At 42.0% G+C, this 26,730-nt stretch overlaps 1 protein-coding gene across 1 annotated transcript; it reads left to right on the forward strand.

The window, feature by feature from the left end:
* The first annotated feature begins 1,899 nt into the window (after positions 1–1,899).
* On the forward strand, positions 1,900–24,980 carry hs2st1a (heparan sulfate 2-O-sulfotransferase 1a). The gene is made up of 8 exons (XM_042429962.1): positions 1,900–2,190; positions 2,349–2,522; positions 19,357–19,610; positions 19,716–19,801; positions 20,016–20,154; positions 20,330–20,427; positions 21,831–21,988; positions 24,011–24,980. Exons 2-8 carry the CDS (start codon positions 2,399–2,401, stop codon positions 24,232–24,234), a joined length of 1,083 nt encoding a protein of 360 aa, XP_042285896.1. The 5' UTR covers positions 1,900–2,190; positions 2,349–2,398; the 3' UTR covers positions 24,235–24,980.
* Positions 24,981–26,730: the final 1,750 nt, after the last annotated feature.

Below are 26,730 nucleotides of genomic sequence, written 5' to 3' on the forward strand. Positions count from 1 at the left end.
TGTCCGAGTTCCGGTCAGTTTGTTTTGAACTTAAATTCATGTTCATGTTCAGTCACATCACAATTCTGGCAGAACCTGAATAAATGGAGAGATATTCAAATGAAAAATGTCTCAAATTCGAATATACAAAGATAACCTTCTCCTAATAAATATCTGATAGGGTCAATATAATCATAATAATTTAGTAAATATCATGTTCATTACATGTATATGGGAAAATCAGAAACCCTCACTAACTTGGTTTAGAAATGAATTAAAGTATTATTTATCTTCCTTACTAATACTAGCTGACACACACCAGCCAATACAAAAATGTGTCATACTATGTCACGGTTTCTGGTGTTTTGACCAAGACTGTATGTTTAATTATTTATTCATTTGATCATCTCTGCCACCACATGGGTAATCTGTGTTGATAGAGTCTCAATATATTAATGATTTATGGTACAATAATTTAGATGTGTGATTAAATCTAATTGAACCTTGATGCACTGACTGAAATGTAAAGATACTTTGCCTCAAGTATATTTATTTTTATCATGCACATGTACTTATTATTATTATGTTTTTACTTTTATTTAGGCAAGAATTAGAGTAATGTGGGTAATTTCTGAAACTGGCACTTCAGCAATATATTTGATATGAAGCCAATACATTATATCTGCACTAAATACCATTCTGAAATCCCTAAGGTGTCTAATCATAAGAGAAAAGAGAATGCAGATATCACACTCAGAGAAAAAAATGTCAGATATAAAAGTGTTCCTTGTGCCAAATTGTCGCAGATTATTTGCATTTCCTAATGTGGGACAGTTCAGACTGAAATCTGGGACACTCACTGGGAGACTGAAAAGCCTAAGTCACCTTAATTCATACAATAAAAACTTCTCTGGTCAGTAACACTTAAGGCCAAGTACATGTTGTTACAGTAATTACAGTATTTTTGCTGTTACAGATAGTATAGTAATTTATTATATTATGTGTTAATATCAGTAATAATATAATTTGCGTCCTGCCTAGAAATAAGTAAAAACTAAACATTACAAGACTAAGAGCCCTGAATAACTATTGGTATTACACATTGTACTTAAATGCACATTTCACCAGTTTAACAACATATATGCTGTTCCACATCAGTAAAACCATGTTTTACATGCTGTAAACCATTTCAATACACATTTCAAAACACATTTTCTAAAGTGGGACAATGAAAATTTGACTTAAATAGGAAATGACATAAAATAAACACCAGCTCTCAACAATAGCTGATAACTACTAGCAACATTGCTTCATTATATTACTCTAAATGCTTTGTCACTAAACTTTTGACTGGAGTTCACAGCAAGTACTTCTTGTTGAGAGATTGCCCAGCCACACGTGTGAAGTCATTTGATTTCAATTACGACACCCCAGGTTTAATTTGATAGCAGTAATCATTAGCATTTTGTAGAAAAATAGATAGAGGTATATAAGTTTAGGTGTCCCATTTGGCAATGTCCCACATTACACTAATTCACCTTATTTTTGTATTTAAATTCAATTCAAAGAGGCTTTATTGGCATGATATAGTACTAGCACATTGTACAAGGTAGTACAAGGTAGTACAAGCAGGGAAAAGTACAGTTTTTAAGATACAAACGATCATTTTGTAATGCAAATATACATTAAATATGCGGAAAGGAAGGAGAAAGAAAAAAGTATCAAGAACAGGAAGCAGAACATAACTGATGGATATAAACAACAATATTCTACTTTTTTTTTCTTCTTTTTTTTTTGAGGAATGCATAATCGATATTCATACAACAAATTGTACGTATATGGTATTGTTCTCAATAAAGTTTCAAAAAAAAAAAAAGGTCAGTTTGTTAAAGATGGTCCAATCCCGTCTGCACAGGCAGTGACTGTGGACCAATAGAAAGCCTCAGCTGTTGGTGGACTGGTGATGCATCCAATGGCCTGAGTGTCAGTAGCAGGCTGTCCGTGGTGCGCTGCTGCTGCTGCTCAACACACTGGCCGGGACAGGACAGACCTACATGGGGGACGCAGGCGACAGCGGCTGGTACCACCGCTCCTACAATACGGAGGGACAAATCCGCACTCTGGAGAAATCTCTAAGGCTTCACGGTGCTCAGCTAGTGGGAATTGACTTCATGAAATAACCGAGCCGAGCATGAACACATCGCATTTGAGGTAACCAGAGGATTTGAACACTGGGAGATATCCACATACACACACATACACACACACACACACACACGCACACAGAGAGAGAAAGAGAGAGAGAGAGGGGGCCATGCACAAACACTCAGCCGCTTTGTAATCACCGTCGTCGCTGTGTGTGTTTTCAGTGTCTCCTCCTATGAGCATGGACTGACCACATCCCTCTCTGGATGATTTGATGGGGCTGCTCAGAGTCATGATGCCGCCCAAGTTGCAGCTGCTGGCGCTGCTGGCGTTCGCACTGGCCATGTTCTTCCTGGAGAACCAGATCCAGAAGCTGGAGGAGTCCCGGGGAAAGCTTGGTAAGTTTAAAAAAGGGGGCTCTCTAGCCCGATGCCATCCCGTCACAGCACTCCAGGGACACCGCACGGCTGTGTGTGAGCTCTCTCTCTGTTGGGTCAGTGTAGATTTGTGCAGCCCCATTGTTGTGCATTCGCGTCTAGAAGAGGTGGTGTGCTGAGACACTGGCAGCACTTCATACACCACATACGGTCCATCATATGGCTCAGAGGATCTGGGAGCTGTCCTGCTGAACTCTGCATGACTGATAAGACTAAAAAGTTGAACTATTCCAAATGTTTGCTCACATTCAATGGATATAACCACAGATAGTGTTACCCTCTCATCCTAGTCTGTGCAATGCAGTGTGAGACTGAGGAAGTGCTGCTGTCTTAAACCAGTTACCCTGTGACAGAGGAAGCAGCCGAGTGTGTGTTTGTAGACTGAAAAAAGGCTGCAACTAATGATTATTTTGACAGTTGTTTTCTGGATTAAGCGATTCATTGTTTGGTGTATGTAATGTCAGAAAATACTGGAAATTATCCATCGACAGTATTCTAAAGGTGACGCCTACAGTTTGCTTTTTTGTTTTTTTCTGACTAACAGCCTGAAAGGCAAATATATTTAGTTTACAATTATGTAAAACTGAGGAAAAGCAGCAAATATTAATATTATGAGGAGCTGGAATTGGAGAATGTTTGGTCTGGTATACTTACTCGCAGGTATAACAGGATCTCAACAGCTAATTTGGAAATGTAGGACTTGAAATATTAGAGCCGAGTGAGACTAGTAGGAGTGTCCAAAGAACAGACAGAAAACATCTTTTTGCTCAAAGTCATTTTTAGTAATATTCTGCATGCATGGGGACGCCACCCTGCTGCAAATCCTCCCCTGCCCCTTTACCAAACTCTCCCCTCTGATTGAAACGTGGCCGGCGCTGCGTTCAAATCTCATTGCTAGCTCCCATCAGGGGCTCAGTTCCAATAAAGATCTGGGACATTGCAGGATTATCTCTCTGGTGCCTCCACTGTGGGGATTTTTAAGGAGCAGCAGAGCGGTGCAGACACCCTGAGGGTGCAGCCAGCATACCTCAGGGGTTCACACACCACCTTTTGCGTCATTTGATGAGAGTAGCAGCCTGGCAGAGCATGGAGAGAGGGCAGCCGGTACACCTTTTACACGGCAGACATTTTGATGGTTATAGCAGGAAAAGCACAAGTGTTACTAATAACATTAATAACAGCTGCATACCATTTAGGTGAGCTGGTTCCAGGGTTGTGGTATTGTGCACGCTGGCTCAGTTGAATAGCTTACAGCGATATTAAATAGAACAGAGAAATCATTAATGTCATTAGTAACACAGCGTGTTTCCTGCTATGACAAGCCAATGTGTCTTTTGTGGATAACATTTCAGTTATTGCACACATGGGTGTTTCAGCTTCTTCTGACCTCTGCTCAGGTTGAAGTGAGGCACAGCTATGTTGGGATTCATGTGAGGTCACCAAACTTTGACAAAGGTATAAGTTTTCCTGCTCAAATAGGTGCAGCTAAACTAACCGGCGAGGGGAGGGAGATGTCACTCAGACACAGTCTGTATACATCCACACGGTTCTGAGAGGCCTAATTAACAAAAAATAAGTGAAAATACCTGTGAACTGTGGCTGTGTGGGGGCTTTAAAGTTTGTGTTTGGGCTGCAACTAACAATTGTTTTTGTAATTAGTTAATTGTTAAGTCTATAACATGTCCCAAGAAAATGCCCTTCACAATGTCCCACAGTTCAAAATGACTCAATGTCTTCATATTGCTCAGTCAGCTGCTCTTTTCAGCTCCAGACATTTTGCTTGATAAATTATTTAAATGATCACTCTGTTATTGTTACGTCAATCGACTAATAAATCAAATCAATTAATGATGTTTCAGCACCAGTTGGGGCCTGACGTCATGCCACTTTTACTGGGACTGGAGCTGAAACCATTAGTTGATGAATTGAATAGTCGATTGGCAATAATTTTGACTGTTTTAATCGTTTTTTGAGGCAAAAATGTTCAAGCTTCTCAAATCTGAACATTGGCTGCTTTTCTTTCTTTTCAGTGTTGCTCAACTAAATGTCTTTGAGTTTTGGACTATTGGTCATACCAGCTCATTATGTCAACTTGCACTTTGAAAAACTGCAGTGGGCGTTTTTCAGTATTTTCAAATATTTTATGGACAAAATGATTAATCGAAAAAATACTCAGCAGATTAATTTATGAAAATGATTGTTAGTTCTAGAGCTGCGACTAATGATTATTTTCTCAATTAATCGACTAATGGTTTGGTCTACAAAACATCTGGAAACAGTGAAAAATGGCATTCATAGTTTCATTAAGTCCAAGGTGATGTCTTCAAATTGCCCGGTTTGTTCTACCAACAATCCAAAATCCAAAGATATTCAATTTACATAAGACTAAGAAAACCAGCAAATCCTCACAAATGACTAGAAGTGGGAAATGTTTGACATTTATACTTTTAAAACAACTGAAACGATTAATTGATTATCATAATACTGAGTAATTCAACTTTCTGTCTTTACAGTCAACGTCTGTAAAGATGAGGCTACACTGGAAAGGTTTTAGGCCAGATTGTGAATTGAATGGTTAACAGTCAGCTTAATTGAATAAAGTATCCCAGCTGAGTTCTCATATGTTGGAACAATCAGGAGACCTGGGGGTATAGATGGCTATATTGGCCTGTGACATGGTTTACTGCTGCTGGAAAGGACTATACATTACACCCTGTGAAAATCCAAACCCTCCTGGGCTGCACCCCCACACACACACACACACACACACACAACTACACACACTCTCTTCCCGATGCTGAAACAGAACCTGAGAGGCCTTTCCCCTGACTGCCCACCACCAGGAGAATCTGTTGACTTGGCAAAAAGCAATCTGATGGATGACTGGACTGAGCAGACGTCTGTACACTGGAGCTCTGAATTATGTGCTGCATAGCCAAATAGTTCTGACTGAGGCTTTCACAGACACGACGCTGACAGACAGCCACAGGGCTGCTCGCATTACCAGGTACGCCTGCTGCAGGTCCATCTGTGCAACAATAAAAACCAGCTTAATGACCACGACCAGGACAGGTGGTGTCCAAACCCAAATCAACACTCTGAGAATAACTCTTCTGTGACACTGAGGGGAGAGGAAAAAAAACTTTTGGAAGGATATGTCACCTTCCTGTATCATGTTTTCACATGTTCACATTCAATTTCGTATGGGTTGGAATGACCGGCACCCTCTCCTCATAATGTGGGATCCTATTTCCTGGCATGCAGGTTGAATCATTTCCCCCATTAGACACCTCCCGCAGGGCAAACAAGCTGTGATTTGCTTCCAAGCTAATCGTCATCCCAAGGTTTCACCGAGGAGTCTCCTGCATTACAATCATGCCGCGATGCAGATGTGTGTCCTGCTGTGGGCCTAATCCATTACTCTGACAGTATTTCTCTCTGGCTGCTCATCGGCACTGCTGCCAGCTGGGTCAACAGTAACGCAGGCTGACTGCGTGAGGACTGACGGACGGACGACGGACGGACGGACGGATGGGTGGATGAGTAGATTCAAGGCCACTTTCCCCGTCAGGGTTGCCATTAACTCCCTCTCAGTTCAGCCAATTTTAGACACTCACCTTGAGGAATTTCACGCTACTTTATTCTAAAGTCTGAGACTGATAAATCCCTCGTAATGGTTCACTGACGTCAAACAGGAGATGAATGCTTGAATTTGATTCAGCAGTGATTAGATCTTTTCAACCAGTCGAGGAAATGTAATCCGCTGGTTAAAAGAAGGCAAGAAGCCAACCCAGATGAAATTTCCTTTTTAAAGCAGCTCTTAAAGAGGAACCACCAGAAGCTTTTCTGGTTCTTTTGAAGAAAAAAAAAAAAAGATTATGTCACAGCAAAAGTATGATTTATTGATGAATATGATTATGAAATTTCTATCTACATGCAGATTACTTTGGCATTGGTCTCTTTTGATATGCAGAGCTGACACTTGTGATAAAGTCAAACTGGAAACTGTTGGATAGGATGTCATATCCCCTCTGAACAAGCTTAGTAAAGACTAAAATGCCACCAGTGTGTGTGTGTGTGTGTGTGTGAGAGATGTATTTTGATAAATGGATCCTCAAGCCAATAACTCTCTTTAGTTGTTCTGAAACATCACTTTTCTTCTTATTCCTGTCTTTCCTGGCTGAAAGCATGTTCATTACACAGTTGAGTGCATCATTATTTGTATAGCATCTGTCCTTACTACCTGCTTTTATAGATTCAAAGCATGCGACTTATTTCCTCTGGGAGAATGTTCCAACACACAAGTTTTCACACTTGTAATCACAGCTTTTGAGCAGCTTGTCCACCCTTTCTGATGCTTTCAAAATCAGTCAGTAACAAAGCTTGTGTGTGTGTATATAAGTGGCAGGTTCATTCTTGAGGGCATCTAAGGTATATTGAGAGCTGCGTAAATAGAAACGTTGCCTATAAAACTGTCACCTTATGGCCTTTATAACTGGACCAGACGACGACCTCTTCACCCCTCCGCCCCGCAAGCCATGTGAGGGCTGTGTGTCACCCACCAGGACCGATCCGCAAGACTTTCCCCCCTCAGCATCATCGCCTTTTTATCTGCTGGCCCGTTATTCAGTCTGATTAAAGGAATTCAATTTCCATCTGTTCCGTGGTGATATTTAGTTCCAGACACAAGCGGCTCTGTGATGAGCTCTGAGGGAGAAGAGAGATGCTGTTGAATGCAGAAGGAGGAAGCGATGCATGCGCTCATTGTCAAAGTGTTTGCCGAGCTGACGCAAGACTTTTTAAACGTTCGCTCGTCACTCACGGGGTTTGAATTCGACTTTGATTGTCATGCCAGGCACTCGCAGCCTCTAGCCCACCCTCGTGCTCTGCCGCCGAGGGACCCGGAGGTCTGGTCAGGAATTTGCTCTTGAAAGGACATTGGTCAGGCATCGCTACTCACTGCGTGCACTGTGATTGGGCGACGTTCCACCTCAGAGCTGCCCGGATGCTGCTCAGATCCCCGCTGTACATCCTTCATTCTGAGACCTTGAGCTGCAGTTGTGTTTCAAATTTTACTCCTATTGGTGATCCAAGTGTCTACCTGGTTTCCTTTTTACTCCTACATGTTTGTCAAGTGCGTGTCAACTGGTTTCTGTGACTCACTCAAAGGGCTGCTTCCTTTTAAAGCTAATTGGTGACACACCGGCAGAACTCAACCAGACCGAGCCCCGTTTCTTTCCACAACTCCAGAAGTCAACCCCCCCCAAATGTGTATCCTCCAGCATTTGTTCTCCTTCTTCATGTTATTTTCTCATCCCTTCTGTGGACACAGAACTCAGATTCCCTTTGAACTCTCCCTGACACCCTACATCTCTGTTTTTAGCTTCCCTGAGGGGTATAAAGGGTGCATGAGTCATTTGCTTTCACTCTGCATGTTGGCATCTGGTACTGTAAGCAGCCGGTAGCGTCTATCGCCTAGACGGGCTCAGTCACTCTCTGAAACATGCCATTTGAGCGGCTAATGGAGGAGAGCCCACTGCGGAGACGGGCGTAGGTGTCGGGGATGGATTTGCTGTGGGAGGTGGGGAGGCAGAGCGCTAATGGTCATACTGGGCTTTCGCTGTATTGTTAGAAGCAGGCTTTGATTGGGCCCCAGGATTTATGGTCTCTGGCATGCACTTTGTCCGACAGGGAATGTGTTCCTGCAAAGTGGCGCGCACGGCAGCAACCGGAGCCGGCACCGTGTCCGCTGCTGTAGCAGGATGACAGACAGGCTAATCGGGGTGTTATGGACGGTTTCACAACCTGCATGTAATTGGAGGCCGTTGGAGAAGAACACCCCGCTCCAGTACCACCCATCACTCCCCTCAGCTGGCGTCTACCCAAAATTGCCTCCCCACTTCTTTACACAGATGCACTTTTTTTTTTCCTCCCCTCCTTGCTGTCTCCCCTCTGTCTTCATCTCTTCTCATGTCACTGTTGGGCAGAGGTGTCGGCTCACTCGACTCGAAGGAATGTGGCAGCAAAACCCTGCAGGTCTGTTTTTTATATTGAACGCACAGGGGACAAGTGGAGCTTGACAGATGGCTGATGAGATACTCTTTAGTTGAAAAGATAAATCAGACGTAGGTCAGCAAACTGTCCTGCAGAGATTCTCACAGCTCAGAGCGAACTTTGATCCTGGATGCTGATGTGACTTTTTCGTCAGGCAAGGTTTCAGAAATAATCAGTTTTCCTTTCTCGCACGATCTCCACACTCCATTTTGATGATGATAAAAGCTACATGATCTGATTTACACTCACTATGGCTCACACCTCGCCGTACCTAGTGAAAGCCTGTGGGGTTTTTGACAGATGATGGAGCCTGCAGTTGTAAACACGTGACGGCAGGTGTCAGGTCCCTCTCTTCTTCTCTGCAGAGTTAACAGGGTTGGTTTTTTTGGTTTTTTTTCTTCAGCACCAATCAGCTCTTTCTCTGACAGGAGAAACAGCAAGCGGCTAATAAACCTCTGTCATGATAATAACTTATAATGACAGTACTCACATCCTGCTCCTTCTGGATCAATAGTTGTAAACAACTTCTTTATTTGCGTGCCAGGTCTCCTTTGTAATATTCAAATCCCTCTTGTGTTTTACTAACCCCATTGGATGTGCGCCTGAAAGGAAGAATATCCACTGCCGGCTTCGGAAATAAGGTGCTATCAAAGGAAAAGGAGGGAGGTGGAGGAGGGAGGGAGGGGTGTTAGAGGGAGAAGAAGAAATGAAAGAGATGATTTAATTTTCATTGCGACACAGAAATATTTAAAGCCCCGGCTGGTGAAAATCATAAGCCCCTACAAAAAAAAAAAAAAAAAAAAAATGAAGAAAGCAGGCCTGCAGCCTTTTTACAACCAATTTCATCAGAACATGGAGGGATAGAGGAGGAAGGAAGATGGTCGAGTAACGTTGTCCTTCTTCTTCCTCAGCCTCTGGTTCATCTTTGCTCCTATTATTGTAGAGTTGGCTTAAAGATGCCTTTATCTTGTTTTCCTGTAACACATCTAACACTTGGCATCCTCAGGGATGAACTGTTAATGTGATGCTACTACGCTGTTTCCACTCCTCTGTAGTCAGACTTCACCTCTTTCTCCACGCCTCGTTGCTTTCTTTCTGTTTGTCTCTGTGTCTTTATTTGTGCTTTCTGTCTCTTTCCGTCTCCTCGGTGTGCTGAATTTTGTGAGCAGCATTGCCAAATTGCCTGAAATACAACTTGAAGTTCATTAGACAGAATACAAATGAGTACACAGCAAACAGCTGTGTGTGTGTGTGTGCGTGTGTGCAGCACCTTATTAATGAAGTATCTGGGTTGCTGAATATTTAGCTCCCACACTCAGACTGTCCCCCGCTGAGTGAGGATCACTAGATTTGTGCGTCTGCATCTTTTTCCCTTTTTTCTTTGTTACTTGTGTTATTTTTTTCTTAACCACTTCGCCTCGGTTGCTTCTCGCTCAGGAGCGCTACACACCGGATTGATTGATTAAGCTGTTTTTTCTCATAGACAAGTGTCTGTATCCTGCCCTGCCTCTTGCCTCTGACCAGTATTAATGATGCATCAATCCAGCAAACTGTATCATTGTTGGAGCCAATAATAACCTTAATGAAATGGAAAGGAGATCGGCCAGACCTGATCAATCCACGATAAATCCCGTCTCTGTGTCAGTGTTTTAAAAAAAAAACAAACTGTACATGTAGTTTTAGAAACCCTCTGGAACAACATAATTAAAAATTTCACAAGCCTCAAAATAATGTTGCTTTATGAATGTCTCCACTAATTAGGGTTGCAACAAACAATGATTTTTATTAATGTGCTTGTATCTTTTCCAATGAATCCATCAATCTTTCAGCCCTTAAAAAAACACCCAGCAGTTTCTCAGAGCCCAAGGTGACGTCTTCTCATTGCTTGTTTTGTCTAATCAAGTGTCCTAAATTCATTCCGTTTACTATGATTGAGTGCTATTTATTTACATGCATTAATATTAGAGCTGCAAGGATTAGTCGAGATTAGTCAGAAAATGAATCGGTGAACTATTTTCTTAATCGTTGCTTCATTTTTGCGAAATCATTTTGAGCAAAAAATGCCAAATATTAAAAGACATAGAACACGCATGACTGAAATACAGTTTTACCCAAATACATATGTTTTCTGCCTTATTGATATTCAGCTGTATCATCTTTTTATTGGAATAATAAAATCACACATTGTCACTGGTAAATGAAGTATACATTTTGTGCAATGCAGTTTTTTGGGTCCTGGGTTTTTCTCCAAACAAGCTCCACCAATCACAGGGTTAGGGTGGTGCCTATGTGGCCTGAGAGGCGAAACCCAGGGAAAAGACTGCACAGACCATTTGCAGTGCACAATGATACGTAGATGTTACATTCGTCGACTCAGAGCTTCTCTTATCCGGCTTAATGTGGTTTTGTTATATGGTTTTGAAAAGCAATGAGGGTCATTTCAGCGCCACCTTTTTATAGTTATGAAGTGATTTATAGCCTTATGTGACCTTTTAACGTCCCAAACGCACCCAATCAGTTCCACAAAGTTGAGTTTAAATTGAGAGAAGAAAAAACAGAACACCGGTATTATCAGCCAATCCTGGCCGTAAATGTAGTTCTAGTTCAGGTGTTGGAATCGGTATCTGGGGAGTAAAAGTGGGATCAGCACATCCCATCACAGTGATCCTCTGACGGCGAAACACTACAGCTTCCTTGCTGGATGGATAGCCTGGAGATGCTAAATATAATGAGATGAAAGAAGAGAGGCAGAGAACCAGGAGATGAAAGACACACAGATAAGCCTGCAGAGATAAAGTGATAACAAGTTGAACCGGTCTCGTCGCAGAGATGTTCTGTGGAACGCCGTTCTCACTCAGTAGCACGTTTCTGTGTGGGACAAATCCTCTGCGGTGTTCACCTGTCCCTCCCACTCATCATTAACTCTATGAATAGCTGTCGTCTGTTCGGCCTAATAGAGTGTGGAGTTTTCCCTGGACTCCTATATATGCATTATTAATTATCTGTTACAGGGCCGAGAGATGGAGTTGGAAAGGGAACATCAGATATCTGGGTTGTAGCTCGCAACCAGATCTGCGTTGTTTTGCAAACATTGTTTGTTGTTACATTAGAATACGAGGGCTCTGAGCATCGTATTTCAATGTGAATCTATATGGACTCGACAATCTGTTTAACTTCAAGTTTCTTTCACTTCAAGCTGTCACAGATTTGACTGCGGTGTTTGTGAGGCTTTGGCTGAAGCATTTAACGGTAACAGAGACATTTCTGCTGCTTTGCTTTCTTTGCAGCGTCTAACAAATCCATTTAATAGCTCTTCTCTTGACCAGAGTTACCCAGATATTTCGCTTTCCTTTTTGAAGCGCAAATGCCTCTGTTGGCTAATTCCCACTGCTTAGTCATTGACAATCTGTGCCAAGATGAGATCTGTTCCAATCAATCGCCCCCCCCCCCCCCCCCCCCCCCCCCCCCCCCCCCCCCCCCCTCCTCCTCGTCCCTCCTCCCTCCACAACCTGTCAGACCCGCCTTTACTTAACAAGGCAGGGGAATGATGGGATCTGCCATCTGTGTAAATTGCTCCATAATCTCATCTGACTGTCTGTTTCGGATGAAGCAGACAGAACGCGGCCCTGTTTACCCAGACATTATTGGCTCACCTGTCAGACAGCACCACTGGCTTCGATCGCACAAAAGACATATTATGGGAGAAAGTGGCAGCTTGAACCACAATGATTATCATCTCCATCTATCCCGGATTGTTATCATTAGTGTAGAGACATGGCTTGCATTTAGACAAGGAATAATAAATGGGCCACATGTAGCTGGATTTTATTTAGCGTACCCTCCAGTTTAGTCGAACAGCTTGTATTTCATCTTTAGTTCATGAACTCTGCACGGCAAAAAAAAAAAAACACCCCATCCTCAGCTGGAGCATGGTCTTTTTGAGTCTTCTCTCCCAAAAAAAGTAAATTCTTAAGTTTCTAGTGTTACCATCTTCGTCCTCAATGACTCTCAATGGAGTAATTATGGTCTCAAGACCCATACCCCTAACTACTTAACCACTTTAAACTGTCTGCACTGTGTTGTCTGTCAGCACTGACAAGGCGGGTTTTGTCTCCTCTACATATCAGAGGAATGCTTTGTCGGCACTCTGACAAAAACGCACTTGTTTTCGACATGCTACTTTTGTCAGCGGAGGAGAAAAAGTCATGTCCAGGCTTTTGAGTATAGGTGACCTTTTATGTGGACAGTTTGCACTGAATTAAGCTCCTGTAGCCCAGCAGCAGCATCTCTCCGGAGGATGGAGTACCTCCCTTGTCCTCCCGGCGTTGTGGGTTGAAACCCAGCTCATGACCTTAACAGCACGTCGTCGTCACCACCCCCCCCTTCCTGTATTTTCCTCACCTTTCCTGTTCCTCTGTGCGCCTTCTAGTAAAGCAGAACTACCGTGAAAGTCATAACAATGAAAAACTCTTCAGCCGGTATTTATTGAGCCTTGTACAGCAGCAGTGCCAAGTCCAGGACAGGAAATATCACGTCGCTGTGGAGCTTCTTTATTTATTAGAATCTGCAATGTAGCCAGACATTTTATTTTCACTTCTTCACTTCACCGGGTGCATCTGTTGATTTGAATTGTAATAGTGGAGCCTCTCTGTTGCGTCTATTGAAGTCTGACTTTGATACATTGTTCAGTACCATTTCTAGCATTTCTTATCAGAGTTTCCTCCTGATATGATAAATCTAGAGGACAGAACAAATACAGACTCCCAACATCTTCCTGTTTTTATATGTTGATGTGCAGTTGCCTATTTACACATCTAGCAGTAAATGAGCAACATTTAGCATCTTGTTTCTGGCTACTTAATGAAGTTGAGTCAAATATTAACTCTCTTTTTAGCTTTGTTTTGGTCTCCACCAACTCCTGAAGGAAACATCTGGCTCTTTAGTTGCTAAATGTTCCACTATGTTCACCAGCAAGTCAGTAACTTTGTCTGTCTGCTGTTTGGTGCTGGTTTACAATGGCATTTTTTTCCTTTTTTGCCTGAAGCAGCTGTCTAATGTGGCTGGAAACAACGCTCACGAGAGCAGTGAGACAGAAGCAAAGCAGTGAAGTTTCAGGACATAAAACCAAACAATGAGCTGAAAGACACTAAAAAGAGCTGAAGGATAATTATCTGTGGGTTTGTCACTACCAGAGACACCTTTCATATAACACTTAGTGATTAGAGCCTTTGATAATATAAAAGTATTGATTAGTGCAGCTTTAATCAAATGACTAGAGACACTGAAAATCTGAGACAAGGTGGTATTCCAGTATAGTACAGGGTCGTTTCTGGGTCTGTGTGCATATAATGAACATCTATCCTCTGCTGTGTGCATTTCACTATGTGACAATTTGCATACACAATGCACAAAGGGCAGGATGTAGGGAGTTAATAGGAGCCCGACATCAAATCTTTGCCCCTGGGCCCTTTGTAAAGTTAATCCAGCCCTGCCTCAGCTGTTATAAACCATGATCAGATTTTCTGGATACATTTTTGTCAGTTTCCATCTTACTCTGGTCTGGTAAATGTCCGCCCCCCCCCTCCCACCACCACCCTTCTTCTTCTCTCCCCCGACTCCCCCACCTCTTCTCTCTCCCCCAGCTGTACTATGGAGGACAGACCAGTGAATGAGACCTTTCAGTGAGCATCAATGTCGTACTTGTGTGTCAAAGCCAGTGGGAAAAATGCCTCAGCTTTAGTAATAACCCCCCCCCGCCTCCCCCCCCACCACCACTTGTTTCAAAAAGCCCACCTAAACAATTGAACGTGTTTTAGTCAAAAAACAAGAATAAATGTGAAAACGTATGAAAACCTGCATATAGCATAAAAGTATTGGTGTCTACTGAAAACTTTAAAGAAAGTGTTGTGTGCTCCGTTGTGCGTGGTTGTGTACGTCTCTGCTCCTGCTGTCATACCGAGCTCGCCTGAAAGCTCTGAAGGCGTTTTGAATGTACCGAACACCTTCACAATCACATAATGAAAGCGCTCTCGTTTATCTGTCTCCTTTTTTTTTTCAGTTCTCTTGCAGCTGCCAGCAGCGCTGAAAAGCCGCACAACAGATTCCTCTCACAGCATGTTTCATATTCCTTGTCATCACTTAAATAACAATGGTAATGCAGGTTCTGCTCTGTTCAGTCGGGCCTGATTCTCCCCACGTCAGACTTTATTACCGTTTCCTCTGATAATCCACTCTCTGCTAAACGGATCCAAAGACTGAATTAGAATAATTAGAAATTTGGAAGTGCACAGTTTATCCAAATGTTCGTGAGTGCTGCAGTGGTGACATAACTGTCCCCCTGGAAACCTGGCACTGCATAACAGCAGCGTGCTTCCAAGTCTATATAGAGGGAAGAGGGAGAAACAGCAGCGGCAGCAGACTAACTCGATTTTTATACAGCAGCAACCTAGATCTCCTCCCTGTCATCCTTCATTGATTTTGCAATCCAGCGGCATCCAAGCAGAACCATACAAGCCGAACACCTCAGTCTGCCGCTGATAGCCAATCTCTATTACCCACCTAGCCCAAGGCTTCGGTTCGAGGGGCTAACCCTCTCAGGGGAAACCGGAGAGAGGGAGAGAGCTCCGACTTCTGGATCGGAGCGATGATGGATTTATGAGCTGCTTGGAGAAAGGATCATCTTCTCTCCCCCACTTTTATTATCCCATCAGATCTGACGTGATAGCAATAATACACGACGGCCTGTCACAGTTTGCAGATCTGGCGGCGAATATGAATGATGATTTCAAATGGTTGCGTCTAATCGGCCGCGAAATTGCTTCAGTAAATATGTTCAACTAGCAGTGCTCTGTCTTCCTCCTGTCCCTCACTTTGAATGAAACTCAAGAGTAATAGGCTTGTAGTTGTCACAATGTTTAAGACCCGTGTTGGCTTCACGGTTCATAATTAGCTTTTAATGCACAGAGACGGCTTGAGGGGAGGAAACCGACGGAAATGTGGAATGAAAGGAGGCCTGCTGTGTGGCCATCGTAATTCAGGCTTTTGTTCTCTAATTAAATGACCTCAGAAGGGAGCACTAAGCTTAAGTGTGTGTGTGTGTGTGTGTGTGTGTGTGTGTGTGTGTGTGTGTGTGTGTGTGTGTGTGTGTGTGGCACCCTCTGATATCAAGGTTTGTGCCAAGTATGTTCTGTCTTGCAATGAATAGGGCGTCTACTACAAAGCCTAAGAAGCCCTCTCCGTGCCCGCCTCGCCTCCTTGTTGGTTGTTGGAAATTTGGCACAAAACACCATGTCTTGAACAAGTGGTTTCTGGGGCCCTTAGCATAGCTCAGGACGTTGTAGTTAGGGACACTGTAGCCCCTGGTGTTTTCTCACTCTCCTCCATGTTTTTTTTTTTTTTTTTTTAAAAACAAAGAGTCTGGTGGCCTTCTTTGCAAGCTGGAGCCTTACAAACACTTTTAATGTTAGTTAGTGTGTTTATGAAATATGATGCATGTTCTCCTGTTTGGTCCTGAAGATGCCAGCAGTTCAAAATTAGGACGAGAACATAAGTCTTTAGCAACAGAGTTTAAAGGGTCAATGCATCCAAATCACAAAAAAAACAAAAACATTTTCTCACTTAGCCCCTAATGGTATCCAACCATCCAACACAATGGAGGTCAATGGAATTTCATTTCTGGTGCTCAAAGCTTTGAAACAATACATTTGAAATGCTCAACAGCAGCATTTCTTTCCAGAAACATTGTCCTCCTTATCTGGATAATCCGCAGACCTCGCTGTCAACAGTTTTCCACAGGCACTATTTCTTTTTGGTACAAAGTAGATCCAGTGAAAACTGTTGACAGCGAGGTCTGTGGATTATCCAGAGTAACACTGTTTCTGGAAATAGATGTTGCTGTTGATTTTTTTTTTTTTTTTTTCCAAACAGAAATACCATTTTACAGTGCTGAGAATGCCAAACATCTCAGACAATATCCACCTCTAGACCTGGAAAAAGTACTGTATTTTTAACCCTCTAAAGCCCCTGAAAACTTGGTTTTAAATATTAAGTATTTTATAACATTAAATATTCATCATTAAATAAGCAACAATCAAAGAGAAACGTGCACAAAATTGATTTTTTTGGCCACTACAACATGTTGTACACAACACTTGACAAAATTAAGTTGAATTGGGTAACATGTTAGCAAACAGTTGCCTGTTTACACAGAAGCATTCAATTGCAGTAAAGTTGCGGCCTTGAAAAAACAAAACAATGAGCTGAAAGGCGCTAAAACAGTCTGCAGAGTCGGGTTATTAATTCTCTGTGGTTTCATCACCTCTTTCATCTGACATGAAGTCATTTGACTCAATATAAAAATATTGGTCAGCGCAGATTTAAACAAGGGAAGAAAACTAATTTAGGTATAATTTAAAAGTGTTAACTTTCACAAACTCAGCTAATCTGCTTCATGGAGACTGTGTGGGAGTCGTCCAGTCAGGCTTGATTGACAGTAGTCGAGCAACAAAAGCAAACAACCCCACAACTGTCATCAATTTTTGACTGAAATGTTTCTAAATCCCAGAAGAACATGTAATTACTTTTTTCTAGCTTAAACCAGTGACATAAACACAAATACAGAAATCTTACATGCGAAATAAGCAGAACATTGACAGAAAATGTTGTGTTCATGCAAAACCTCGTAGCTCAGAGTCAGAAGCTGATGGAGAAAATAGGTTTTCAGAGCCTGTAAGATTGTGAGCTAGACTTTAAAGCCCTCAGACACCTGGTGGTGTGTAACAGACCGAAGGCACTTAATATTTATGGCTTGTATTGTCACGGGTTGGACTCCGGCTCTATTTTTCGAATGTCACGGCCTCTCTGAGTCTCCCTTCACTGTACACCGTCATAAAAATAATCTTAAAAGGACATTCGAGCCCAGGCGGTGAAGTTCCAGCATAGCAACTGTTATTGCTGTTGTTGCTGGCCTAATGCATGCTTCAGATGGACGCGTGAATGAATGTCTCCATTACGGTTGCTGTGCATACTGGGAGCTTTCAGCCTTCACCCATTACAACCACCTGGCACGTCTCAACGCCACCAGTTGCGAGCGTGAGGAAGCGGCTCGGCTCCGTCCGTAACCAGATCCAGCTTTGATCAGTGGAACATTAACAGCTGCTCAGGATGGTGTAAGAGAGGGGGCAGTGAGAGGATTTCTCTGTGTGTGTGTGTGTGTGTGTGTGTGTGTGTGTGTGTGTGTGAGTGTGTTGTTGTTGTTGTGTCCACACGTGTGCACTCACACAGATGAAGGAGACGGAATCACAGATGACATCTTAATTGGTCATGTTTGCCAGATGCCAGCCTCTACAGCCAACCAGACCAGTCAGGCTGTAACTGTGTCTCAGTAGCCAGGCAGGGCTTCAGGAGCCTGCTGGCTCCACTGAGAGCTCCCACGGGTATTAGGTGCTCCAGTGTTGTGCTGCCTTCCCTACACACACACACACACACACACACACACACACACACACACACACACATACACCCGTCTTCTCTCTCCATCCTTCCTGCAGAGTTTTCTGAGGCATTGTCAACACCAGTCAATCTGAGACGAATTCAGACGAAGAAAAGCCCAAGGGCGACAAAGGCTGGGGCTTCTTTGTGTTGACTCTATTCACACTGAGGCACCGAGGTCTGGCTGGGTCTAGATGGAGACCCCCCCCCCTCCACCCTCGCCACCTCCGCCCCCCTCATTTATAGCATATTGATGTCCTGTAAACGTCCAGTTAGCTATCAAATAACTGTGAGCCTTACCGTCTAACTACCAACCTCTAACCTCTAACCACGTCACCTCTCGCTCTTCACCTTTCACCTTTTCGTCCTCGTCACGTGGCGCTTTTTCTCAGCAGCGGAGAAGAGAAGAGAATTTCAGACTATATAAAGCAGACCAGAGCACACAAAGACATACTCAGCCGTAAGACGGTACATTGATTTGATCTGAAAGGAGCGCACACACTTCACTCTGCGGTTAAATAAGGAGAGTGAAGTGAAGGTATGGGGAACGATATTAAAGTTGAATCTGATTAGCGAACACGAGACGTGGCACCGCAGCGTGAAATAGGCTGCTCACAAAATGATTAACTAATATTCCTGTTTGACATTATTCTTGATCCTTGGTGTGAAGCAGGAGAAGAGTTTTAGCTATCTGCTCTCCAAAAGAGACCGTTGAAATGAAATTGAAATCCATTTTTAATGAACTTACAGTTTAGTCTCTCACACAGATGGGTTGCCTCTGACAAGGAATGGATCTTTTTTTTCCTTTTTTTTTTTTTTTAGGGAGTGAACTATGTTAACTGGATCAGGTTTAAATTTAACTACAAATTCATAGCAGGGATGACAAAAATCGGCTGAGCACAGTTATGAGACATTCTAAACATGGAGCAGTATATAAACAAAGATCTAGAGATCTTTGGGAGTTTGAGATTGTAGTGTTTTTGTGGCCATGTGACCCAAGATCTCCAATCTTCGTGTTTTCTTTCTTGCTGCCTGTTTACCTTATAAAGTATTTAAACTATGTCATACTTTCTGGCTCTTTTTTCATATAAAAGTTCTCTTTTTTGCACTGGAACTGGTTGGAACTGGTTTGTATAATCAGTAATTCACAGAAAGACACTTGTCCAACACTCCTTATTTATGAAAAAAAAACACACAAACCTTACCTGTATATGTCTCAGACTCACCTGTATCTAATTTCCCATCCTTCCAGAACGGGCCATCGCCAGACACGAGGTACGGGAGATCGAGCAGCGGCACACGCAGGACGGCCTGCGAGAACGAGACTCGTCGGCGTCGGCGCTGTCCGAGAGCGAAGACGACGTGGTCATCATCTACAACCGCGTGCCCAAAACGGCCAGCACTTCCTTCACCAACATCGCCTATGACCTGTGCGGGAAGAACCACTACCACGTCCTGCACATCAACACCACCAAGAACAACCCAGTCATGTCCATACAGGACCAGGTCAGAGGAGTCCGCGTCACGTTTAACATGAATTCCTCTTGTGTGTTTTCCTTCATTATATTCATTGTTTTACTGTAATAATAATCATCGTTTTGGTTGGTTCAGGTACGCTTTGTAAAGAATGTGACTGAATGGAGGGAAATGAAGCCAGCTTTCTACCACGGACACGTCTCCTTCCTGGACTTCACCAAGTAAAGAAATACTCATTTAACATTTTCATTACTGTAAAGATGAGATTAGACACCCTGCTTAGGCTTTGAACAGTTGACTCCACCTTGTGGTGATTTAATGCTCTTCATTTGCAAAGTATTTAAGCATGAAAATCAAATAGTTGAGGTCTTAAATCTGTTGTCTTTATTTGTCTGTTATCCTGTTGAGTTCTCTGACCCAAGTCATTTTTCTCAGGTTTGGGGTAAAGAGGAAACCCATCTACATCAACGTGATCCGGGACCCCATTGAAAGGCTGGTGTCCTATTATTACTTTTTGCGTTTTGGGGACGACTACCGGCCCGGCTTGAGACGCAGGAAACAAGGAGACAAGAAGGTTTAAATCTATAAATACTCTCATCACAAGTTCTCATGTTTCTAGACTAGATTCGTATGTTTAACATTCTCATGTCATTTGACAAGTGTTTCCTTCAAATGGCCAGACCTGCTAAGTGAAAGACACGGTTAAAACACAGTCAAACATGCTCATGCATCGCGTCATTATGTTTCAGACGTTTGATGAATGTGTATCAGCTGGCGGCTCAGACTGCGCCCCTGAGAAGCTCTGGCTCCAGATTCCCTTTTTCTGTGGTCACTACTCTGAATGCTGGTAAGTATTCAAGCACTTGATGTTGTGCCCCACAAAATAATCAATATAATCTTCTGTTAACACTTTAGCTGTGTTTTCACTTTTCTAGCTGTTTGTTTTAAGGATAAAGCTTAGATATTCTATAACAAATCCCATAAAAACACCAAAACTAACAATGAAGTATTGTCCATGTTGCCAAAGGCTGATCTAGCTGATTTCTCCTGCCTATTAAACACAAATCAGTGAGACTGACATGTTCCTACATTACAGTGAACGTGGGCACTGTGGTTTATTTTGATTCAATCCCACATACACCCTCCTGGCACCATGTCAATACTCACCAGTGCAAATATAGATCCGCAGCTAAAAACAATTGTTTCTTATTTTTGAGTCACATTTACTAAAAACTACAATCCGCAGCTGTTTTAGGAAACTCCTGAGCCTTGTTTTTTAAAATGAAACTATATATTTGTGCCCTGTTTTTGTAAAGATTTTCATCTTCAGTAGTTCTGTTGAGAAACAGGAATATACAATATGAGATTTGTAGACAAAAATACCGAATATTTCCAGTGTTATTCTTCTCTCACTTCAAGCAGTTCAGCTAGTTCAAGAGTGACACAGTTTCTGTTTTGTTTCATCGTGCACCACATGGAGCCTCGTAGTACTTTTCTACCACTTCTGCGACACTCGTCTTCTCAAGGTCTCCGATAGCTCTCTCAGCCTTGATCCGCTCTCTCTACATGATGATCTGAATCAATCTCTCTCTGCCCCCACTCATCCCTGTCGCCCTCCTCAATCTCTCCTCGACCGTGCCCTCCGTCTTTTCACCGTCCTCCCTCCTGAAGCAGGTTACCGTCTGAACCACCATTGTAGTGGATTCAGTTCACTCGTGTCTATTTCCGGCACTTTTCAGATGATGTTGACGTTGCCTCTGCCATCTGCTGAGCACACGCAGCATATTAAAGTAGCGGGATGCACCTTGGAAACATTAAATAAATACTGGAGACAAAAAGATGACATTGCTGCCAGCCCTCTAATGCTGTGTTTAACAAGGCCTTGCCAAAAAGTTTATTTATGGGTTTAAACAGTCTTCTTCCTGCCTTATAATTTAATTTCCTGACCATGACACCCCCTGCCACCGGCTTTTTTTTTTTCCATTCCTTCCGGTCTTTCTCCTCCTTTTGTCTCCATCCTTTCTGGACTCACATCACAAACTTATCTCCCCTTACATTATCATTCTTCCTGTCTCTGTATCTTTCAGCTCTCCTCTGCTGCAGCTTTTGACTGTCCATCTCACTCGCTTCCCCTTCATTTCTGCTCTTTCCAGCTGATGAGCATCTTGTATCCAGCAGAATCGTCCCTGTTTAAGCAGAATAACACAAAAAGAAAAATATCCACATAAAACATACATGATCTTTGTGCAGGAACGTGGGCAGCCAGTGGGCCCTGGAGCAGGCTAAATACAACCTGGTGAACGAGTACATGCTGGTCGGAGTAACAGAGGAGCTGGAAGACTTTGTCATGATGCTGGAGGCCGCACTGCCACGCTTCTTCAAAGGAGCCACTGAGCTGTACAAAACAGGTGCCGTCTCTGCTGAATAGTTAAAAACCATTTGCTGTTGCCTTGCACGTTTTGGTTTCCCCCCACTAATATTATAATACACTGAAAAGCACTTTAATGGCTCACTCAAATTGCAAAGCTAAACTGTGTGTGTGTGTGTGTGTGTGTGTGTGTGTGTGTGTGTGTGCTGTGTTTGCATATTTGCAGTCTGAATTGCTCCTCTGAGAATTGAATTTTGATCGATATGCACTCATGCTTCTCTCTGATGTAGTTACAGATTAGTTACAATGAGTGCAGCCAGAATGAATAATGAGGAAGAATTAAATCTGACAGCGATACGTATACACATATGACTCAAGGATGATATTGCGTATAATGTTCTGCAGCAGATAAATGTACTGGAATTAAATACTGTATATTTAATGAATAATATTTAATGAAGACTGAGATTCTGTTTCAAGTCACGGAGTCTTATACCTTAACTAAAACCAAAACACAAAGAACTACACGCAGTAAATCACTCGACTCTGACATTTTTTTATTTGCACACATATAAAACAACATAAAATCCTTAATAAACTGACTCTCTTCAGTGGCCTTTAAGATAGTGATTCGCAACCAGAGGTACTCAGAAAGACTGTGGAGCAGCTTGGCTAATTTAAAGAAATAGAAACTACGATTTGGTATAATATATATACTGTACATATCCACATATTTGTGTCCGATATAACACCTGAATATCACATGCTGTGATTGAGAGTGCGTGAGAACTTTTTAGCAAGCAAGCTCAGAGGCCCAAACAGCTAAAAGTGCTGGTTAAATGCTTGGAAAGGTCCAGCTTTTGTACTTAAGTTTGTACTACTACTATTCCATGTGGTAGTAGTACCAATGCAAACTTAACTGTCACTATGTCTTGTATGGACAGAAAAGGTAACAGTATATTTTCTATGTAAATAATAGTAGTGCTGCAATGATTAGTCAATCAACAGATTGTTAATGACCAACTATTTTATATAATCAAATATTTGTTTTGAGTAATTTTTGGAAAAAATTCCAAAATTCTGTGTTACCAGATTCTTAAATATGTTGAAGTTTCTGGTTTCTTTAGACCTCTGTGATAGTAAACTGAACATCTTTGGGTTTGTGGATTGTTGTTGGGGACCAACAACATATCAGGACGTCACTCTGAGAAACAAAGAAACCTTTTTAACCTTTTATTGACATTTTATGGACCAAACAACCAATCGATTAGTCAACAAAATAATCAACAGATTAATTGATAGTGAAAATAATCATTAGTTGCAGCCCTAATTGATAGTGCTAAATGATATCCAGTTTAAAATCAATTTGATTGATCACATTTGGAACATGACAGGTGGTGTCATGAGGGACTGCTTGAGCTCATCTGATGTCTGTGACAAAGTTTTGGAACCACTGCTTTAAGAGATATGAAAGAAAAATGAACACATCAGACAAGATTGAAAGCTGAGCCATATTTCAACAATTATCTGTAAATATTGAGCAAATCACATGGACTTCAGGACATAACACCTACACTAAGCTAATTTGTGTTCTTATTTAATTTTATTATATAGTTATGTACTTTTGGCTTGGCTTCAAGCACAAGATGTTGCTTGTATGCATACATACAAGTCCAGTTATGATTTTTATGACATATTTTTAAATAGAGTAGAAAAAATGTTTTCGTTGTAAGTCTAAATCCTGTTTTTTGGGTGGTGAATATTGCAGGAACATGTTGCTGTTCTTGCAGTTGAAAAAAAACAACAACAACTTTAAATTACATTTATTTACTGTTTAGGAATCATATAGTGAAGCACATTAGTTGTTGCATGTGGAGATGGTTTGACATTGTCTGTTGCAATTTAAATTTAGAAATTCAGTAACAAAAACGTAAAAGTAAGTAAAATTGTAATAATGCCTGCATTAACATAAAGCATTTGGCCATATGTGTGTGTATATAAATGCTGAATCTCTGAATTCATTTACCTGCACTCCTTTAATCCTCTACTCTTCTCATCACAGGGAAGAAATCCCACCTGAGGAAGACCAGCGAGAAGAAGCCGCCCACCAAGGAGTCCATCGCCAAGCTGCAGCAGTCGACCATCTGGAAAATGGAGAACGAGTTCTATGAGTTTGCACTGGAGCAGTTCCAGTTTGTCAGAGCTCATGCTGTCCGAGAAAAGGACGGAGAACTCTACCTGCTGGCACAAAATTTCTTCTATGAGAAAATTTACCCCAAAAACTAGAGAGACATACGTCCACAGACGGGTTTGGAGTGTTTTGGAGAAGGACTTTGTACAGACTCTCCCGTCCAATCTTAGACGAGGAAGGGAAGCAGAAGTGAGAGTAACAGACTACTGCCGACTGTGTGGCTGGTTTGTACGTGTGATTGAGAACATAACGTGGAGGTGCAGAGCGATCCGCCCCTGACGCAGCGTTCAGACTGATGACAGTTCTGTTATTCACATCCGTGCCTGCCAACTGGACGTAGCGCTCGTGTTTCGTCCTCAGCAGTGTCAACAGGTTGTGTTCCCAGCAGCTCCTGGGCCTCCACTCGCTTTCACTTTCATGTCAAAGGTCATCCGTGCAGAGGGCCTCTGCCGGCACGTGGCCGGAGACGACCAGGGCCAACGGCTGATTGGCTCTGCCGTCCTCTGACACAGATAAAACATCTTCATTGGCTATGTACTGTTTGGTTGTGTTTAGTTGTATTTTAACTCTTTACTATCGTTGTCTTTTGTATGTAAAGACATTTTCATGGTGGAACGACATCCCCACGCCTCACCACCACTACTACTAACTTAAAGAGATTTTAAGTGTAAGAAACTGACTACTGTGCTGTATTATTGGACTTGAATGAGAACTTTTGAGGTTTTTATGAAATAAAAATCCTGTGGCCATGGACTATTTACTTGGGCAAGTGCGTATGTTTTATACTGTACTTGATGTGTTTTTGTTTGATGAATCTAATAAATGTGCAGCTTTGCCCAGAGGCTTTTTCCTTTGTAGAGAAGGAGCCATTTACACATGATCTTATTAAAGTGTGTAAGAACACAATGGCGAAGATGCTGCTGCTGTAAATACACAGAAACTACTTTTTTCAGTCCATTTCATTCCAGTAATCTGTTTATACTCTTACAGTAACACCCGTTTAAAGCAACACAATGTGCATTTTATCAGTTTGTAAATTTCTTTCAACTCTTTAAATTCACTGTTTAGTCTGCAATTTATTTTCTATTATAATTTATTTAATTGCAGAACCAGTTCAACATGGGTGTCCACTAATATGTTACTCTGCTGCTTAAATCTGCTGTTTTCTTATAAAAGTCGAGGTTGAACTTGCTAATTTGACTGTAATTTTCATTGTTTTTGTTTTCTTAAAGTTGATTTTATTTCAGTTTTAATGGATTTTTATTGGCCTGTTTAAAGTCTAATCTCTACTCATTGATAAATTGCTGACACATCTGCAATCTGAAAGGTTTAAAGTAAAATTATCCCAGAGTGTGTACTAGTGTGAAAGGAAAAGAAAACACCTGGATCACCTGGACGAGTTGCACAGGATTTCTCTACTGGATGCACCGTCACATCACAACTCCTGAAGTACTTAAATATACAGACAAATAGGTCCTTTTTTCTTTGTGTGCCTTCTCTGCACCCAGCTCTCCTTGTGTTGCAGCTTTGTCAGATGGAAAGTAAAACAACATGGCTGTCACGGCTGTTTTCATCTTTTGATTGCCAAAAAAAAAATATACTGAACATTTTAAAAAAAATGACTTCTAGATGCACGTGTGTTTCTTAATTCAATACAAATGTTTGTGCGTCACTGTCAGGTACAACAGTACGGGGGTGGAGTGGTAAAGACAGATAAAACTGCTGCTGCGAAAATGAAAGCTGGATTATTTCAGGGCTGACATCCTGCAGAGGGAGATAAAGAGCTGCCAGGTCTGCTCCTGCTACTCACTGCTTCTTTGTGTGTGTGTGTGTGTGTGTTTGTGTTTTCCCATTGTCACATCCTCTCCATATAATACATCTAAAACATGTAAGAGAAATTAACAGGATTGATTCGTTTTCAGTATTTGATGTAGAGATGCAATGAGTGAGACGTATACAAACATGTTATCTTACATTCTAATTAAAAATATATTAGTATATTTAATATATTTTTCTGCACTAATGATGCTTACCAGAATGTATGCATTCAACATTTTCTGTTTCTGGGAGCAGTTAAATAGGAACATGTGAAGTGAGGGGAATCACCAGAGGACAGAGAAAGTTTATATGAACCAGTGCTGTTACTCAGTGTTACTCATCCCTGCTCACATAATCCCTGGCCACTCATCAGTAATTGGACTCATCCGCATTAATTTCATATCATTCTCCAGTTACAGCTTCCTGGTTTTGGCCCTCTGACCCAGATAAACATGGTGGGTGTCCCCCTACTCTGGAGCCTCAGTTACAGGCTGCTTCACTTTACATTCGTCTAAGCGTCAAGTGTTAACTCACCGTGAGGCTTTTTATGAGATTGTAAGACATCAGAGGTGGCTTCTACAGAAAACTACACCTTAGCACTCTTAATTGTATATAGAAAAACACCTATTTTATTGATGAGTAGATTTGAAGTCTTTACAAGATTATTTACCCAACGTGCGACTACAGTTGCTTTATTTCCGATCATGTTTCACACAACATGATGCTTGTGATGGTGCTGCTAATTAAAACTAATCCCTGAGGGTCGGATGCTA

This window comes from Thunnus maccoyii, chromosome 12 (genome assembly GCF_910596095.1).
Source record: "Thunnus maccoyii chromosome 12, fThuMac1.1, whole genome shotgun sequence".
Lineage (NCBI taxonomy): Eukaryota > Metazoa > Chordata > Actinopteri > Scombriformes > Scombridae > Thunnus > Thunnus maccoyii.

Excerpts from the sequence above, each read along its gene's own strand:
- hs2st1a (XM_042429962.1), top strand. The coding sequence starts at position 2,399 with ATGGGGCTGCTCAGAGTCATGATGCCGCCCAAGTTGCAGCTGCTGGCG. Across the intron at positions 19,611-19,715 it reads TCATGTCCATACAGGACCAG|GTACGCTTTGTAAAGAATGT; the intron begins GTCAGAGGAGTC and ends TGGTTGGTTCAG. Across the intron at positions 20,155-20,329 it reads GGAAACAAGGAGACAAGAAG|ACGTTTGATGAATGTGTATC; the intron begins GTTTAAATCTAT and ends ATTATGTTTCAG.